The sequence below is a fragment of the Perissodus microlepis genome, chromosome 19, assembly GCF_051167445.1.
Source record: "Perissodus microlepis isolate ML-2025 ecotype Zambia chromosome 19, ASM5116744v1, whole genome shotgun sequence".
NCBI lineage: Eukaryota > Metazoa > Chordata > Actinopteri > Cichliformes > Cichlidae > Perissodus > Perissodus microlepis.
Genome location: NC_140479.1, coordinates 28,789,647 through 28,808,424, shown reverse-complemented (window position 1 = coordinate 28,808,424; position 18,778 = coordinate 28,789,647). Strand labels below are relative to the sequence as shown.

General features: G+C 40.3%; 1 protein-coding gene across 7 annotated transcripts in view; it reads left to right on the top strand.

Moving 5' to 3' along the window:
* Positions 1-1,605: 1,605 nt before the first annotated feature.
* Positions 1,606-18,778, top strand: part of rab3gap2 (RAB3 GTPase activating protein subunit 2 (non-catalytic)) — a 21,502-nt gene continuing 4,329 nt past the window's right edge. For 2 of the 7 annotated variants that reach the window (XM_084914521.1, XM_084914519.1), the window contains exons 1-27: positions 1,606-1,993; positions 4,124-4,215; positions 4,910-5,027; positions 6,261-6,342; positions 6,811-6,858; positions 6,941-7,016; positions 7,295-7,396; positions 7,574-7,673; positions 8,433-8,453; positions 8,969-9,067; positions 9,431-9,579; positions 9,680-9,759; positions 10,431-10,523; positions 10,630-10,769; positions 12,683-12,878; positions 12,978-13,121; positions 14,688-14,770; positions 14,873-14,937; positions 15,369-15,459; positions 15,572-15,693; positions 15,804-16,014; positions 16,103-16,200; positions 16,637-16,745; positions 17,002-17,162; positions 17,269-17,443; positions 17,776-17,952; positions 18,607-18,713. In XM_084914521.1, the coding sequence (XP_084770647.1) occupies positions 1,885-1,993; positions 4,124-4,215; positions 4,910-5,027; positions 6,261-6,342; positions 6,811-6,858; positions 6,941-7,016; positions 7,295-7,396; positions 7,574-7,673; positions 8,433-8,453; positions 8,969-9,067; positions 9,431-9,579; positions 9,680-9,759; positions 10,431-10,523; positions 10,630-10,769; positions 12,683-12,878; positions 12,978-13,121; positions 14,688-14,770; positions 14,873-14,937; positions 15,369-15,459; positions 15,572-15,693; positions 15,804-16,014; positions 16,103-16,200; positions 16,637-16,745; positions 17,002-17,162; positions 17,269-17,443; positions 17,776-17,952; positions 18,607-18,713 (3,048 nt within the window). In that variant the 5' untranslated portion in view covers positions 1,606-1,884. The remainder of the gene's footprint in view (positions 1,994-4,123; positions 4,216-4,909; positions 5,028-6,260; positions 6,343-6,810; positions 6,859-6,940; positions 7,017-7,294; positions 7,397-7,573; positions 7,674-8,432; positions 8,454-8,968; positions 9,068-9,430; positions 9,580-9,679; positions 9,760-10,430; positions 10,524-10,629; positions 10,770-12,682; positions 12,879-12,977; positions 13,122-14,687; positions 14,771-14,872; positions 14,938-15,368; positions 15,460-15,571; positions 15,694-15,803; positions 16,015-16,102; positions 16,201-16,636; positions 16,746-17,001; positions 17,163-17,268; positions 17,444-17,775; positions 17,953-18,606; positions 18,714-18,778) is intronic. The other 5 variants (XM_084914525.1, XM_084914523.1, XM_084914524.1 and 2 more) reach the window with 3 other exon arrangements.

Genomic DNA, 18,778 nt, shown 5'->3' with positions numbered 1-18,778 from the left:
AAAGGCACTTAGACTAAAACAGACATAGCTACGTTAAAACAATAAAACAAGGTACGACCTCTTCCCATGCTCCCAGGATGTAGGTGTGCATTCCAGTGTGGAATACACACCAAGCCTTTGCAGCCTGCTAAAGATCACACATCCTATCACTACACAATTGATTATACACCTCTAAGCATATATGGTTAAATATTTCCTAATACAAATAACTACATGCAGTATTCTACCATATGCGAACTTATATCACTGAAAGATTATACTGACTAATAAGTACAATTTTCCATTGACAGTGCCTAATCACATTTAGAACTCACATTTAGGACAATTCCACCTCTGATGAACTCACTAATGTGAGAGATTCATTGCCACTTGTGGCAAAGTTCTTTATGGTACAGTCAATTTTTAAATGAATTTTTCGCACTGGTTTCAATAACTTATTTCCCTTAATAAATGAAATCATCATTTAATAATAGGTTATCTTTTGCCTGATATGAACATTTGTTTGATCATGTGAAATATGACAAATATGCAACAAAATAAGAAACAATTAAGGAGGAACTACTTTTTCACAGCACTATATTCAGTGCTGTGCAAAAATCTTGAGCTACCCCTGATTTCTTCATATTTTGCTAGGAAAATGGGAAATACAGTGATTTACTGAAAATGTAAATCATTGTATTTCTGTGCAAAGCCAGACCAATTCTAATGAGCTTGAAAGTCAGTCTCTTGGATGACCGCCTTTATTCTTCAATGCAACCTGAACTCTTAGATAAGCTTTCTAGTCAGATTTTGTATACTTGATTAAAGAAATAGGAACAAATGTTGTGTTTTTGTGACATGATCCTCGTAGCAAATGATAGAGATAAAGATATGATATAAAATTAGTTCTGTTATGTGTAGACACAACAATGGTTCATCTCTTGAGTTCATCTCTCGAGTTAGGTGCCTTGAATGATTCACAGGGCACTGTTAAGTGGCTTAATAAACAAATAAACAACAAACTTTTTCTCAGAAAATGGTCAAGTATAATAATAACGTGCTATTCTGAAACAAAATGTAAATAAATGGGGGTTCAAGACTTTTGAGCAGTACTGTAAATAATTTAGTTTGTATTTTTGTTTTTAGATGCATTCAGAGCAGTGTCCATGTCAGTATGGGTCTATATATATATATATATATAAAATCAGGTTATGAGTTCAACTGCTCAGTTTTCAAAAAAGCTTAAGTTAAGTAAAAACTAAATCTACAAGAACAAATCACAATTTTGTTTTAAAAATTAAAATAAATGCACAATAAGATTCACATGTTCACATTAAAAACAATTAAAAAGAAGAGAATCACATACTGACGGGAAAACTCATAATTCCTGAGAAGAAACTCACAAATTGTAGAGGATAAAAAGCAAAAAGTAATTGACAAGAGAAAACTTAGATAATTGTACATTGTTGAAAATCGGAATTTTCTAGACAATTTTTAAAAAAAAATTTTGTGGTAATATTTTGTGCTTTTAATGATTATAGAGTTTTTAGTGATGATATTTGAGTTCTCATTTGTTAAATGAGCTTTTGTTATTTTGTTTTTATTCTGAAATCGGTGACGGAACTTTAACCCGGAAGCAGTGGAGTGTTATTATGCTAATGATGTGTCATCAGGACTGAGGGTGGGAAGTTTAGGGAAAAATAAGAGCGGCGGGCAGTGGTTTGTACTTGTCTAGGGGGTAGTATAGGACATTTAGAAAATCCTTTCTTTGTGACAGCGCTGTCATAAAGTTGTCGCGATAGCAGGAGTGTAATACTGGGCGCATTTCTTCCACAACTGGACTGTTAGCAGCAAAGCTAACAGGCTGTTTCTCGTCTTCTTGGGTCCGGACGGGACGGAAGAGGGATGTCCTGCAGCTTATTTGAGTTCTGTCGGCTTCAAGAGTTCAAAACGGTCCGGCACTTCTTGTTTCGGAACGAGAAAAGCGAGCCAGTCGAGGAGAAGAGTCAAACAGGTAACGATACAGGAGGAGGATGGGGGTCTTCTGCAGCTTCAAACTGAAGTGACAGTAGCTCAGATAGCAGCTCACAGCATTAGAAAAGTGACCTCGGTGCTGTAAAGTGGTTTGAAAATGCGGATAAAGTGTGCATAACTAGTTTTGGTTAGTTGATTAGTTTTATCATGTTACAACTGAATAAATGAAATGTTCACCGCCTTAATGTGCCTTTTGTGAATCCAGAATCAAAAGCAGCTTGCAGCTGTTTGCAGGTGAATCCTTGTATGGTTGTGTTCAGGCCTGGACTCGTTTTGCACCTCAATACAGAGTCAATACAGTCAATACAGAAATGCTACTATATTACAACCTGTTGATGTCAAACATATGGGGTGTATATGAAAGATGAATGTAGCTTCCAAATTTGAAAAGGAAACGTCTTAAACCTACATTATTTCCACATGGTCAGCAGGGGGCGACTCCTCTATTTTAAAAGAAGTCTGATTGTATTGATGTCCATGAGAAAATGAGCCTATTGCTCATTTGATCTGTGACCTCAGTAAGCACTTTACCGATATGTTTATAGGCTCAGTCGTTAGTTTTATGTCTGGTTAGTACATTTTAGTACTACTAGAAGAAAAACAGGATATGATTTGGGGTGGGCCTACCTCACGATTGTCAAGTGTGAGGGTCCCTTAACTGAAGGACTTTCTGACCATACTGAAGATGGATGTGGTGAAAGTGTTAGGAGTATGTCACAGTATAGAACATCTCGTTTCCTGTTATGACTTTGGGGGAGGTGTTTTATCAACCATGTGAAGTTTAAGTGAATTTGAAATGTTGTGCACCAATTTGCAAGACACATAACTTTGACACAGAATATTTCAGCGTTTGAGAAAAGAATCATGGGCCGATTACAGCATGATCATTAAGCTCAGTATCAAGACTTCCTCATAGCACGGATGGCCTCATCTGAGATGTTCTTTTGGCCGATCACATCATTCTAAATCTTCGGTGTGATAATGTGTTTATATTAGCCAAACAATAAATCTGTAGCTAGACGCCAGGTAGCAAACAGTTATATGTCAACTAGCCCAGGTTCACTATTCCACCAAATATTGCTGGTATTAGGTTGTTGTTTGCATCCATCAGTCGGAGGAGGAGAAATCTGCAGGTCTTTTTAAGTGCGAGTCATTGCACATGAGGTCCCTGAGGGCGTCACTGTAGGATGCTCAGCAGAAAGGACAGATAGAAAAGGTGCTTGGATGTGTTGCATTCATGCGTCATTTCATACTGATGCCTGCAGACACACACACTGTCGTCATGGGGACACTGAAGTGCCAAGGCGTAAAGCAGCAGGATTTCCTCCTGATTTCTGAGCTTTACGCTGTTGCTATATTATTAGTTCATTTCCCTTTGGCACAGAGCTTCTGACTGCTCAACTTTAGCTTCCACAGTTATGTAGTTATATGACTTCCGCACCCCTTCTTTACAGTTCTTTCAACTGTATAGCAGAACTTAACATGTTAACATCCTGCTGCATATAACAGGTTTGATTTTTTTATAGCTAACTTTCTCCTTCATAACATTGATACAAAGGATGAATATTTATATAACTCACATGTTTAAATTTTGTTAAAAATTTCTTAGGGATTATTAAAGTGTTCTGATTCTGATTAATGCTTAAAGTTTGCTTCTTTGACATGTGGATGCTAACTCAGGTGGCTGTAGCTACTAACTGTCTGCCAGGGTTCACCTCAGCTAATTGGACTCCCTAGACTGGACCTCTTTAGTATGTTTGGTGCCCAATTACCTGAGAAATTATTTTGCTTGCTGTGCAGTTAATTGTGCAAACAGACTGTCAAAAAAATCTGCGCTCCAGCTCATACTCGAATACTTTGTTTGGCACTTGCTATTAAATAGCTGGTACCTATGAATGCAGCTTGCTAGCTTAGCTAGCTGATAACTTGGAGTTCCATCATGTGGCTTCAAAAAACCAACACACATTTCGAGTCTTTTGAGTTTATCTTAGTCACTGCATTCATCTCTTCTCTACACTCTGTTTTAGCCACTGTACAAGCATCACAAACTTGACCCATTTTTAAAATTTATTTTATTTATTTATTTATTTGTTTCCTGCCTCTTACTCAGAAGATAATGAGCTGTCTTGGGACACCTCTGACTGGGAGTCGGCATGGGAAGGTGGTGATAATAAAGAGGAGGAATCCACCTCTGATAAAAAGGTTTGTCTCATTGTGGAATGTGACATTATTGGTGTTTTAAGTTGATGTCTATTTATTTACAGGGAAAGAATGTGTCATTCTGTCATTTTTCTTAAAGTTGTCTGTGTGCAGTGATGAGACCTGCGCAGTGTCCTGCGCTGTGTCATGCATGTCGTATAATGACATATAATAATATCGTTAATGAAGTTACAGCTAGCTGGATAACCACCACCACTTTTGCTATTACAGACATTAATGTTTTGTGCCATTACACAATTTACTGATGGCTAAAATTAGTAGTCTTTGACAGCGAAGCTAATAAGCATTTTCACTCAGATGTGATTTTGCTAGCAGTAATGTTAGCAAGCAAGATGCAGTCAGCCTGCTACCTGTAATGCATCTATGCTACATGGATGCTGCAAAATCCTGTCTGAAGCCACATCAGCGTTAGTTTTCTTTTAGTCCATGTGTGGAGTTTGTGTTGGACTTCTGTGTTGGGTTGGTGTGGTCAGACATTGTCCGTTAAAAAAGCCTTTAGCAATTCAAAAATATGACCTATTTTACATTTGAATCAACTACTGATAATATTGTCATTGGCTGTGACATAGGACAAACACTCATTTTATTGTTACAATGTCATATAATATTAGAATATAAGCGTTCAGTGCGCACTTCTAAAGGTGGCATAGGTCTGAAAATCTCCTTTGCTCTGCAGGTCACGGATGATGCTGGCGGGCAGGGTGAACCGTGGCTGCAGGACTGTGTCGTGTCCCTGTCGCCCTGCGCTGACCTGCTGGTGGTAGCCCGTGAACAGAAGGCGGCCTTTCTCTCAGGTCAGATTCTCAGACACGCAGACCCTGATCTGTGACTCTGGAGTTTTCTTTCATACTGTTTGTTTTGTGTCTCACTATGGAAATGCATCCCGTGTCCTCATCAGAAGCTCTCATACGACAGGACTAACCCTCATGTCAGGAGGGCCTAGGACCCTTCTATTTAATACCTTTTTCACAGAAGCCTGTTGACAAATAGACTATTGGGCACTAAAGTGTCCACAAATTCAAGCAGGAGCAGCTCATGAGCAGCACCAATAATTTCCTCTAGCTAGTCGTGGTGTGGTGTAGTAATACTTTTACCCTTGGAAGTAGAAGTGTTTCCCGAAGCAAAGTAGAAACAAATTGCTAATGAGGTGTCGGTAGGACAACTATCAGGATGCGCTACCCATTACCACTGATACGCTTGTTAGTTTCTCATCAGGTCTCTGTCACTATGCAGAGACTCTTCCATTACACAGAGGCCTTCTATCTCAGGCACAGGGGGAGCTGTTGCACCCCTCACCAAGAAAGGCTAGCTCTGTGTGCTTAGCCCCTGAGTGGTTCAACCTGAGCACAGCTGAACTCCCTCTTAGTGTTATTGACACTGTCCAGTGTGCTCGAGCATCCTCTACCAGCATGCTATATCAGCACAAGTGGCATTTGTTTGAAAACAGGTGCCATCATACTTTAGTGATTTGCAACACTGACTTTGATTTCTTCTGGCCCTGATTGAAAAGGGGAAGGCCTTCTCAACGATCAAGTTGTATTTGGCATTTCAGCCTGCCGTTTGTTTTTTTGTTTTTTTTGGTTTATCTTTGACCCGCTAGAATAGGTTGAGTTAGTCTAAGGTTGTCCTTGAAGACACCCCTATTGTTTGCTTTAGCCAACCCGACAATAGGGCTAAGCATGTAGTTGATCCGGAATATAATAATAATAATAATATGAATGCAATGTAATAATATAAAGGTCAATATATGGCTTAACCCAAACTTTGTCACAAAGGCTATGTGCCACCTTTCACCTCTGAGCAACAGCAGTAGCTGCTTACTTTGTGTCCAGTTTATGCAAATCCAGATTTACCTGGACAGAACTAAGGGTTTTAGATTTAGTAACCAGTTGTTTTGTTTGTGGTTCTGATTGCTTTATGTACCTTTTTTCTTCTTGCTTGTCGTATTTCATTTTTGTCAGAGAAATTAAGGAGCTTCCCAACTTTTGAGTAAATAAAGTATGCCTCATCTTTCTTTATTCTTACAGCTAAATGGCGCACAGATGACAGCGGCAGAGAAGAGATGACTCTGGGAGTATCTTGGACTGGAACTCTTAGCACTGAGGAAGGGTGAGAAAACAATATGTTAACTTACACACAGTCATTGTGGAAAAGGTTGATAATGGCTCCTGTTGGCGAATTATCCAGGTGATTGAATTGGAGGATGGAAGTGAGACAGATCAGTTATCCTTAGTTCAGTTTAAAAAGTGGACCTTTACTAAAATAACACCCCTACAGTTTTGATGAATGTAGGAATTTCTGCATTCATAGAAACCAAAACAGTTTTTTTCTACTGGGTTTAAACATGAAAGTCTCAAGTGGCCGTTAGAGGAACAGCAGTTTTTGACCTAATTTTTCAGACCGGCTAGGTTGCTGTCTTACAAGAAGAAATTAAATAAGAAGTTGACAGTTTATCACAAGGCAAAACACAATTAATACATTAAAAATTATGATAATTAAAAACCTTAGCTAGAATGTAAATACATCAAATATATGTGACAAAATATGACTCTAAGTCTGATTTCTGTTTCCTCATAGAGAGTGTGTGAGCAGCACCATTTGTATTCCCTTGGCAAGTCAGAAGAGGTGAGATTTATTTATCTGTGAACTAAATAAGGGGAAGTGCTTGGGTGTGTATCTTCACTTCATGTCTCAATACATTTTTCAGGAGCTCCACTGGGCGGCCTGACTGGACATGTGTAGTCGTGGGTTTTACATCTGGTTATGTCCGTTTCTACACTGAGGTACCTTTTTAATCTATAACGTCTTCAATAATTCTTTGAATTATAGACAAGAAAGTGTGACGTGACTGTCTCTCCCTTCATGCAGAGCAGTTTTGCTCAAATCAGAGTGCAAAGTTGCAAACATTGGCACTGCTTTACTAAAACTTTTTAGGTAAAGCAAATCTGTATTGATTTAAAAAATCATGCATGGTTTAATTTTCTGCTAGAATGACATTGATATATTTTTTAAATGTTGATGTGTTTTCACCCAGCCCTGACTATCAATTGTGTTCCGTCAGAGCGGCGTTCTGCTCCTTGCCCAGCTGCTACACGAGGACCCGGTACTGAGGCTCAAGTGTCGCACTTACGAGATCCCTCGCCATCCTGGAGTAACTGAGCAGGTAACACACACCTGAAGCACTCTTCAAATTCAGAGAGGTGTGTGTGAGGATTATATTCATATTCAAAATCAAAGTGACAGTCTGTTTCAATTGTGTGATTATCATTGAGCATGAAGATTATAATCCTGATCTGTGAGCTAATGTTGATTGTTGATTTTTTTTTTTTTTCGTCTGCAGCACGAGGAGCTGAGCATCCTCTACTCTGCTGCAATGGTCACCATAGATGGATTCAGCCTCTTTCAGTCTCTGCGGGCCTGCAGGAATCAGGCGGCAAGAGGTACGGCTGCTTCTCTATGTCTTTGTAGGAAGAAAGTTCAGTCAGCCATTTAGTGTCTGTTTGTGGCAGCAGTGTGTGTGCACAAAAAAGTGGCCACATCTATTTGCATTTATAATAGGGTATATAGCATGCCCCCCTGAACATTATATTCAGCTGCCCCTTTGGAGATACTCTCATCTAAAGTCAGATATCTTCCAACTTTATCATCTTGGACTGCAGCTGGTAGTCCTTTTTTTGCTCTGCACTTTCTACAAGGTGGTTCTCCAGGTTCTGGTTAGTGATCCACCAGAGATGAAGAAAGATTGCCAATCACAGGATGAGGGATCCACAAAATGATATCAAAGGATGGACCAGAGCTAGCTGGTTAGCAGTGCCTGAACTTTTAAAATTGCTCAGCAAGTAAACTGAATGTACTTGCAAATAGATTTAAAAATAAATAAATTACATGCCACAGTGAGTCCCCAAATATATATGGCCACTGTTAATATAGTCAGTATCAAATATATAAAGTGGCTCTCCTAAGTAAGTCAGACACTTTGATGAGAAGTTGCAACACATATGAGGAAAACTCTCTCCCTTGCTGAACAGGGAGGTAACAGACTTGTCAGCCTGACTGTATGTGGATTAGCGTGCTTACAATTGTAGTTAACCTCTCAAAAGCCAAAACTGAGCTGAAAAAAACAAAACATGCATAATCTCTCAGTACTGTTTGCAGTGTGTTAACAGAAGATGTTTTTCACTTGCATGCTGGCTGGAAAGTGTTTGCCACAAAGCATTCAGGTACTAAGGTGAAACCAACCTACTTATACAGAACCCCACAAACCCCACACACCCCACAAACACGATCACCTGAAGTATAAACAGTTTGGAGCGTAGTACCCAGATAACAATGAGTGTTTGGCCCAAACGTGGCCCACATCTGCAGTTTTCTTTGGGCCGTATTTGGCCTTGATTTAGTGTCTGTTTGGCTGCTTAAACACACCCACAGGTCTGCCTCTCATGGGACAAATATCAGGTGACGTTTCAGTGAAGCCTGGGCCTACATTTGCTAGAACCAAAAGTGGCCCCAGGTCAGGTCCAGATGTGTTTGCTATCTGGGGAGCCAAGCTTCAGCAGCATTTGCTCTAGTGCTCTGTGTGTTTGTTGTCTGCTCCTATAATTACCCTGAATACTCTGTGGCCCAAGACAAACCCTGTTTAGACCTTAGTAGAGTTAAAGTTGACTAATAGATAATAAAAAAAATACTGTTTTATTAAAGTTGTTGCTTCTTACTAACTTAACCTCCTTTTGATCAGCTGCAGCAGCAGGTAATGATGTGATCCAGCCTCCTCCTCTGGCCTATAAGAAGTGGGGTCTGCAGGAAATGGACACCATTGTGGACCACAGCAGCGTGGGTAAGAGTCTGTTTGAGAGCTTTCCACTGATAATTCATGCTGGTGGTTGGCTGCTGCATAATGGATTAACTTATGATATTAAACAACATAATGTTTTGGATCTGCAGATGCGACTGTGTCATTTACATTTACAACATCAGATGAATTAGCCCTTCATTCATTTTAATAGAGCAAATAGAACTGGAGAGATAACACTATCCAGTGTTAGTCAAAAAAGGCTCTATCCATCTGACGGATATATTATTCACCTTTACATATTTCAACGGAGATATTTACTCTTAAAGTGAAAAATTCAGATGGAGAGTCTAAAGATTTATCTTTATGATTGATCCAGATGACAGTAAGTAACTCTTCTGCTTTTAGGCATCATGACACTGTGTGTCTTTGATCAAATGAAGAACGCATCTATCCTGGGGGGATTCAACGCCTCAGTCAAAGGCAGCCCCCCCGCCATGAGCCAGTATGTCACTGTAGGATCTGGGCCATACACGGGCTTTTACTATGCTATAGAGGTAATTATATTTTCAAAAATGGGTATGTATCATGACTATAATGGCCTGCAGTTAAAAAATAAAAAAATCGCCTTTTTCTTGTGTCCCTAACTGTTTATAGGGGAGTTCTCAGCCTCTGCTGTCCCACGTGGCTATGGCAGTGGCCAGTAAACTCACCTCAGCCCTCTTCAGTGCTGCCAGGTGTGTGTGTGTGTGTGTGTGTGTGTGTGTGTGTGTGTGTGTGTGTGTGTGTGTGTGTGTGTGGCCCAATCACACGGTGTTCCCCAGGCTTAGGTTCTCTGTCCTATTTTTAATTTTTTTACATTTTTATTTTCCTAGATCATACAGTGATGATTTCCACTGTTATACAATTGCTATGCAGCTATATGTTTAAGTTGTGACATAAATATAATTTAAACTCTTCATTGTGCTCATTAACTTTAAATCCAAGTTCATTAATCTTGTAATTTTTCTCTGGCTTTCAAAGTGGTTTCAATAAATCTGTTTTTAAAGTCTGAGGTCATTCACTGTTTTGGGCACCAAATTATCTTCAAGTTCCAAAAGCAAACAAATACTTAGACACAACTAAGTCAAAAACGATCCAGAGTCTTTGGGCTTCAATAAAATGATCCGACAAATGGATAGTTTTTGGAAGCTTGTATCAAAGCACAGGGCATAAGCGCACAGGCGGCAAAGACAAATGCCTCATCCAGTGGAGAAGTTGTTTCCAAGCCAAAGTCAGGGGTCAGTGTGCTGGAAAGCATCTGGAGACGGAAGATCTGTGTTTGAAGTTTCCTCCTTACTGTTTCTCACTCACTTTTTCTTTTTCCTCTTTCTATTTTTTCTATCGTCACTTGTCATTTCCCTCTCAGCGGGTGGTTGGGATGGAACAAAAACAAGAACGAAGAGGAGGCTCCCCAGAAACAGAAGCCCAAGGTGGAGCCTGCCACCCCTTTAAGTATCAGGTACGAACTGGGACATCTAAAACACAAATCCAGTTGTCGTCGACTGTGTGCTGTTGAGACTGAAAACCTAATCTGACCTCAACACACTTGCTGCTCTCCCTTGCAGATTTGGTCTCCCAGACTCTCGGCGGCATGGCGAGTCGATATGTCTGTCCCCGTGCAACACGCTGGCTGGAGTGACTGATGACTTTGGCCGAGTCACACTGTTGGACTTGGCCAGGGGCATCGCCATTCGCATGTGGAAAGGTGAGGTGTAAACACGTGGAAGAACAGTTAGTTGTGAGTGACACACATATGTAATAGAAACGCATACATAAATTTGTTCCATATTGGCAGGATAGTGTCGCACATTTACTGCAGATGTGTGGCCTGTGCACCCATGATGCAAACCTCCTGTTCCACCACATGCCCAAGTTGCTCTTTTGGACTGAGATCTGGTCACTGTGGAGGCTATTTGAGTACAGTGAACTCACTGTCATGCTCAAGCAATCAGTTTAAAATGATGATTTGAGCTTTGTCACTTCCTGCTGCAGCAGCCATTAGAAGATGGGTACACTGTGGTCATAAAGGATATAATGGACATGGTCATCAACAGAGATGGGCAGTAACGTGTTACTTGTAACGCGTTACTGTAATCCGATTACTTTTTTCGAGTAACGAGTAAAGTAAGGGATTACTATTGCAAAAACGGTAATTAGATTACCGTTACTTTCCCGTAGGAACGCTGCGTTACCGCGTTACTAAAACCGTGATTTTTTTTGCGAGAATGTCTCATGACAGTGACGTAAGCGAGTGCGACGTTGGTGACAACAGCTGTGTGCAGATCAACAATGGATCATATATCGAGTACGGAGAGAGTATGAGCGTGCAGCGTTTAAAGCGTGGAAGCACTGACCTTACTTTGAGTTTGATTCCATAAAAAGTGACAAAAACATTAGTGTCTGTGTGCGTGGGAAGAAAACTTGTTTTTACACCGAAAAAAACCCTAAACTTCCAAGCAAGCACCGAGTAGCTGTGACGTAATGGGAAACTCACAGAGAAACTCGCGGATTCTTCCACTGACCGCTGCGCCACACCTGCACCAGGGTAAACCTCCGCCTACCCCACTCCTGCTTTACAGGTGAAAATAGAGCAACAGGACCGCTAGTCTTTGATTTTATTTATTTTCTGCTGTGTTTTACTTGCATCTATTTGAAAGACTGAGTGTAAACACAAAAAATATTTTATGTGCTGGAATGTGCAGAAAATAGGTTTAAATGTTAAACTAATTTCTTCCAGTCAGAGAATGGTGCATATAATTTAATTTTTGCTTGATGCATAAAGTTAAAAGATTAAAACGGATAAAACAAGTTTAAAAAAAAGAGACTTTTCCATTTGATTACATTTTGTATGATGGATTATGCAGAAAAAGTAGAATTGGGCTGAAAGATCTATCGCTTTATCACCTATTCAGGTTGTAAATCGTGTTTTTAAAAAGTAACTAAGTAACTAAGTAATTAATTACTTTTGAAAATAAGTAATCAGTAAAGTAATGGGATTACTTTTTTGGGTAAGTAATCAGTAATTAGTTACCGATTACTTTTTTCAAGTAACTTGACCAACACTGCTCATCAACAATAATCAGTTGATGACCAGTTGGTACTAAGGAGCCCAAATTATGCCAAAAAAACCATCCCTACAGCAATACACCAGCATCAGCAGCCTGAACCTTTGATAAAAGGCAGGATGGATCGATGCATTCATGTTGTGAACACCTAATTCTTAACCTACTATCTGAATGTTGCCAGAGAAATTGAGCATCATTAGATGGGCTAGAAATCTCATTGCATTTATAATTTCAGTATGATATTAAAATAGGTCTGTAGATCAGGTATTTTATACATTAAAAATGTCACAGCCCAATTTAAAATCTGATAATCGAATCTTTGTACAGGTGATCAGATGAAGATGTTTCCTTTTTTTGTTTTCATAGATTTATTTTTAATCTTATGCTGCTTTTCTAGCTGGGGCCACTTTAAAAATAATTCATTAAAGAGCTTCCCAATGTAGCAGGAGTTGCCCTAAACACTGTAATGTTTATTTTTACTATGATTCCTTCTTCGGCCTGTGTCATTATTAATAAAATCTTAACAATGTCCCAATCATACATTTATCTCCAGGTTACAGAGATGCCCAGTTGGGTTGGCTGCAGGTTCCAGAGGAGCGTAGCGAGCGGGATTTATCCCCCTCGGCGTCCCTCCCCAGACGCCACGCTCTGTTCCTCGTCATCTACGCCCCTCGTAGGGGGATCCTGGAGGTTTGGGCAATGCAACAGGGGCCTCGGGTCGGAGCTTTCACTGTAGGCAAACATTGCAGGTACACACCGTGAAGCTCCCACATTTTCTTACTGAAGAAGAATCTCATTTGATCCTGAAGTTGGAATATAACAAAATATATGCTTGTACGGTGTTGCAGGTTGCTGTATGCTGGTTACCGTCTGATGGGGGTGAACAGTGTGACCAGTCAGGGTTGGCAGCTCCACACACAGCAGGTGTGTCTGCTTGATCCAATCACAGGAGTTCTGAGGACCGTGAACATTCCCTTCCACCTGGCTCTCAGGTTTGTACGCAGACTAAAAGGACAGGCTGTCATGTAGGTGTGTAAAATGCAGTGAAAAAATCGATTTTTCAGAGTCTTGCCCACTTTCTTAGGTCAGATTTTCCCCACCTTTAAAAACTCTTAAATCTGACACAAAGAGTCATGAATATTTGACATTAGGTTGGATCTGAAGAGCTGCAACTTCCTGGTTCTGTGAGGTTCAAAAAAATCAGTTCTTGTCATAGGATTCCCACAGGTTGAATGATCGTTTATTTCGAGCATATGTATACATATGTACAAGATAGAGCCTATATACAGGAAGGAACATATTGTCTTCTAGTACAACCAGTGCTCGAAAAGGAGTGGGAAGAAGTAATTCATTGATGAGCAATGTCTTTATTGAGACGTGAAAGGCTAAGGCATCCAGTTTATTTCCTTTTTATTCAGATTGACCAGTTTAGGCACGGTGGCTAACATGACCTCTGGATAGTAGATGTGATATTTGTATTTTACGCTTCAGCTGTAAAGACGGACTTTCTGAACTGACCACTGGTTTTGTTTTGGTCCCCCAGAATATGTTGTGTGGCTATGTTTGCTATGTAAATGACTGGCTTTGGATACGTGCTAATTATTGTTAAGTAACATCCAGGTAAAATCTGTGAATTTTACTCACAGCAAAAACTCCTTTGACAGGTTATTGGTACACATAACCAAACGGTGAGAAATATGGGCGTGTGGTTCGACGTGGTGCTCTCCTTCGAGTCTCATGTAAAAGAGATAACAAAGACCGCCTTTTATCTGAGGAACATAGCAGAATCAGACAAGTTTTGTTAAGAAACACTGCAGAGGTTCTTGTCCATGCGTTTGTGTCTTCACGTATTGATTATTGTAATGCTCTTCTTTCTGGGCTACCAAAGAAAAGTTTTAGAGGTCTACAGCTGCAAAATGCAGCTGCTCGCATTTTAACAAGATCTGGGAAATTTGAGCACATTGCCCCTGTACTAAGATCTCTTCGTTGGTTACCTTGTCAGGTTCGAGCAGATTTTAAGGTCCTGCTGCTCACCTACAAGGCTTTAAACGGCACCTTCATACCTCTCCGACCTTTTACACCTTTACGATCTCAGAACTCTGGCCTTCTAAAGGTTCCTAGAGCCAGAAAAAAGACAATTGGAGAGCGTGCCTTTTCTTTCCCTGCCCCGTTTCTGTGGAACACCCTCCCTCAAGATATTAGGCAGGCATGCTCTGTGGAGGTTTTTAAACTAAGCTGAAGACACATTTGTTCACCCTATCCTACATGTCTTAATTTTATGGCTTTTAGTTTTTACATTCTTACTGTTTTTAACTTGTATTGTGTTTTTTACGTGTATTGCTATGTATCGCTTTTATTTATTTATCTTTTTAGTTTCAAATAGTTGTACAGCACTTTGTTTGAAAGAGCTTTATAAATAAAGTTGTTATTATTATTATTATTATTATTGTCAGATAATTGCCTTAAAAAAATCTCCAAAAGGCACAAACAAAAAAACCTACTGCACGACGGCAGCAAAAGTCCCCTCTAACTCCATCTTTCTGTCTTTTTCACTTCAGTGATAAGAAGAGCGAGCGAGCCAAAGATATGCACCTGGTAAAGAAACTCACTACCCTACTAAGGAGCCGAGACATTGAGCTTGGTAAGCTAAAAATGTGCATGACGAGAGATGTCAGGTTTCATGTTCAAATATATTTCATGTGTTATACAGTATTATATTATTAATGACTCTGTGTTCTTTTAGATATATTGGAGAGTGAAGCCAGAAGCATCTTACTAGATATCAAACACCCTGCAGTTAAGAAGCAGGTACGACCAAAATCTGATGTGGTTATTGTTTTAAATGGCCCTGTTTTACTCTAATTACAGACTTCTCCTAAATCTAACCAACCTGCAACTGAAAACTAAATATAAATTGAAAAAGAGATTAAAATTAAAAGTCCGTTAAGTCTAAGAATGATGAAGCAACTTTTACTTTTTCTTTCACATGGGACAGAAACCCAAGTAATTTATCTTTTCAAATACTTGAACAGCCCTGATTGGTCCAGCAGCTCAATCCTGGGCCCCTGTTCAAGTCTCCTTGGGCACACTGGCCCTATATGTAAATATCCTTTATTTTCCAGGTGATTTTAAATTGTGGTTGCAACCGAACTGAACACCACTGCTGCCATTATTCACTTAAAACTCTTCTTGTCAGTTGAATATGATGTTGTAATTTCAGTGTCTCCGTTTTCTTTCAGGCACTGGAGTCTCTTCTGTTAAATAAAAACACTCCTGTCTCTTGTCTTGTTAACATCACACGTGCCTTAGATGACACTTTGAAATGGCAAGGTAAAGTATACGTTTACTGATGAAAGAAATGTAATATGAAAGAAAAGAGTGTCAGGAACTCGTATCTCATAATCACCCTGGGCTTGTTTCTCCTTTTGTTTCTGCACTTCAGAGCCTGAGGAAGTGGATGCTGAGTTGCTTCAGCTCTGCTCATCACAGCTCAAACTACTGCAGCTCTACACAGACATCCAGCAACTGCATTCTGCCGCAGATGTCGAGGAAACCGCTGAAAATGTGAGAGCGCACACACACACACACAGATTTAAAGAAATTAAGAGCTTCTTTAGAGGTGGTGAGCTGAAACCTCGGTGCTATTCCAGTATTTCTTTCTTCCATCCTTGCAGGACTCCCTTGAAGGCATAGAGGAGGAATTGTCCCGTGTTGCACCGACCTTGCAGCGCTATGCCCAGTTCACACCAAGACCCAGTGTTTCGTTTGCCCAGGATTCGCCTGACTCCCCCCTGCCTGCTCAGGCTTTTCTCTCCCAGTTGGAGTGCACAGAGGATGAGGAGGTTAAGGTGATCCGTAGGTCTGAAACTGAATGGAACCAGTTGGGTAAGGCAGGCAACATAAGTAGGCATATTAATGCTGTTACACTCAATCAAAACTCAGACTGAGTACTTTTCCTGTTTGTCATTTGCAGGAAACTTGTTGTTCTGGAGTTGTCTGTGTGGAAAAAGTCCACTCCATAAAGTCTGTTACACACTACAGCAGGCCGGCATCAGCCCACAGCAGCTTCTGGTAAGCTGGGGGGAAAGAACGGGTGAAAGCTGGGATCAGGATGTGACAGGATGTGTAGCTGCTGTTGAGAGAAATCTTACAAATCTTATATAGTGCATACAATTTTATATAGAATTGCATAGCTTTTTAATTTTTTACTGTATGATACATACATAATACTGATAGGAGGCTTTTTAAATCTTTGCCAAAGATGAACCACAACCCACTGGTGTGTAATTTATTCAGTAATGGTCACTTTATATTGTGATATCAGTATTCAGTATTTACTGTTAATGAGTGAAAGAACACAGACTTCATTATCTGTCTGCGTAAGTCTACCCAGCATGTCTGGAGCCTGATATGTTCTCACATGAAAATAGGGTGTATAATATACTCCAAATAGGTCTTTGAACAAATATCAGTAATTAATTCAGTTCATACTTCCTGTTTCTGTCAGTCTTTGCTGTTGAGTGTGTGGTTGCATCGGGAGAAGGAGTTGCTACAGAAACCAGAGGAAAATGTTCGAAACCTCCACAGACTACTTGTCGCCCTCAGCAATATGAAAGGTACCTGTAAGGCTTGTCGTGTTTGTGTAGTTCGCGAGGCTAAATAATACAACTCTATATGTTAATGGTTGAAGGGCTAATTCATCTGATGTTTCTGATGTTAGATGTGCTGATGTTGGTTGGTGCTCTGGTGGTTTTCTTCAGTTGGACAACAAGAAATCGAAAGAAATGTGAACCTCAAGAAGTAACCGTCAGACTGGAAAAGAAGAATAAGTAGAATAAGAGTGGCCTCTTCTTTTTCTCTTCCTCCGTTTAGGTGCAGTCGAGGAGTCATGGGACCCACAGTCGATCTCCCCCTGGTGGCAGCAAGTCCGCACTACATGTGTTCAGTCCCACAACGCTGCCGCTGCCCTGCTGGCTGCACTGGTTGCTCACAGTGCCGCTAAAGCTAGCATCACAAGCCGAGCTGATAGCAAGGTAGAGAAGCGTCATGCACTTGAGGACTGTCTTAAGCAAAAAATAGGAACATAACCCCCTTTAAAATCAACCAACACTAATGTGTGTGTGTGTGTGTGTGTGTCAGTTTCAGTCAGAGTGGGAGGCAGTGTCACTGGAGTTGGAGCAGTGGGTGGTGTGTGTTCGCCAGCTGGAAGACGTGCTGGTGCTGCAGACTCTGCTGTTGGTGCCTCCTCCACCAGGAGCAACGGGGGGCGCTACAGTTCAGTGCTCTATTAAAACATTGTTGGAGGGAGGCACAGGTAGAGAAAAATAAGTTCAGGGAGACTTCAAGCTGTATGAGTTCATTTTTTACTTGTCATGTTTCTTTTCTTGGGTTTTCCTCACTTCATAAATTTATTCAAATGCACTGTATCGCTGTTCTCTCCTCAGTTACTCCTTGTTTTTTTTGACTTCTTCTCTCCATGAATTCAGTGTCTTGATGATATTTACTATAGTTTTCCCCTGATGGCTGCATTCTTCTTTGGAGTGTGGGAATCTGGAACAACTGCCACAACCCATTCAAATACACTGCCTGGCCAAAGCCTAGTTAGTAATTTCAAATACATTCACCGTTTGCTTTTGTCTGTTTCAGGCGGTATTGCCGACAGTGTCTCTAAGTGGGTGTTTAGACAAGACATTTCCCCAGAGCGGCTCAAGGAAATCCTCCAGAAAAGGGGAAATAAAGAAGCAGATGACAATGTGGAGCAGAGAGACGAAGAAGAAAGACATGAGAAGGAGAAAAGCCAAGAGGACACAGACAGGACAGCAGGTGAGGACTGAGACATTAACACACGTTTGGTATGTTAGTCTTTCTGGGCAATTTTGAGATATAGTTTAACTTGAAAATCCTAGAATAATGTGGCGTCAGCTGTGTTGTTGTTTGTGGTGATTTAAAAAAAAATCAAATTCAAAAAGACAAAAAGTAAAATAATGGAAATCGATTACTTAGCCTATTTTTGGACCTCTGTATCAGTAATATATGTTTCTGTGCAGATGACACTATGAACTTTCTTATTAAACGTAAGCTTGTTCTCAATTCTAGTCTGGTGACCTAAAAGCATCCAACCTATAGACCACAGTCAAACCAATGATCATCAAATTAAAACTGTCTATTGCTATAAATATTTTGGACTCTAGCTGGGCACATGAGTCTGCTAAAGTCCAAGAATATTGAAAGTAGAAATTGGACATTTGTATAGAAAGATCTTTCTACAGTTAATGTGCAGTGTGACAGTTCTCTTTGGCTAACAGAAGACAATAGCATTGTATGGTATTTATTCATAATGATCAAGGTTTGGTTAATGATCAAATAATCACAGTAAGCTGAAGACAGGCAAATTAGTCATATTTCCTGTTCTGCAGTACACATTGTTTCATGGAGCCTGAATCCAAATCAGCCTCTGTTTTCTTCCGTGTTTTTCAGAGTTGCTGTTAGCGGTATGCCAGCGGTTCCCACACTCTCTCTCACCTGATTTTCTCTTCGCCCACTGCTGCTGGGAGTATGTGGTGCAGTGGAACAAAGACCCAGAGGTGTGCAAATACACAAGCACGCACACAACGTGTTATCAAAAAGTCACACGTCTCCACCCATAAGA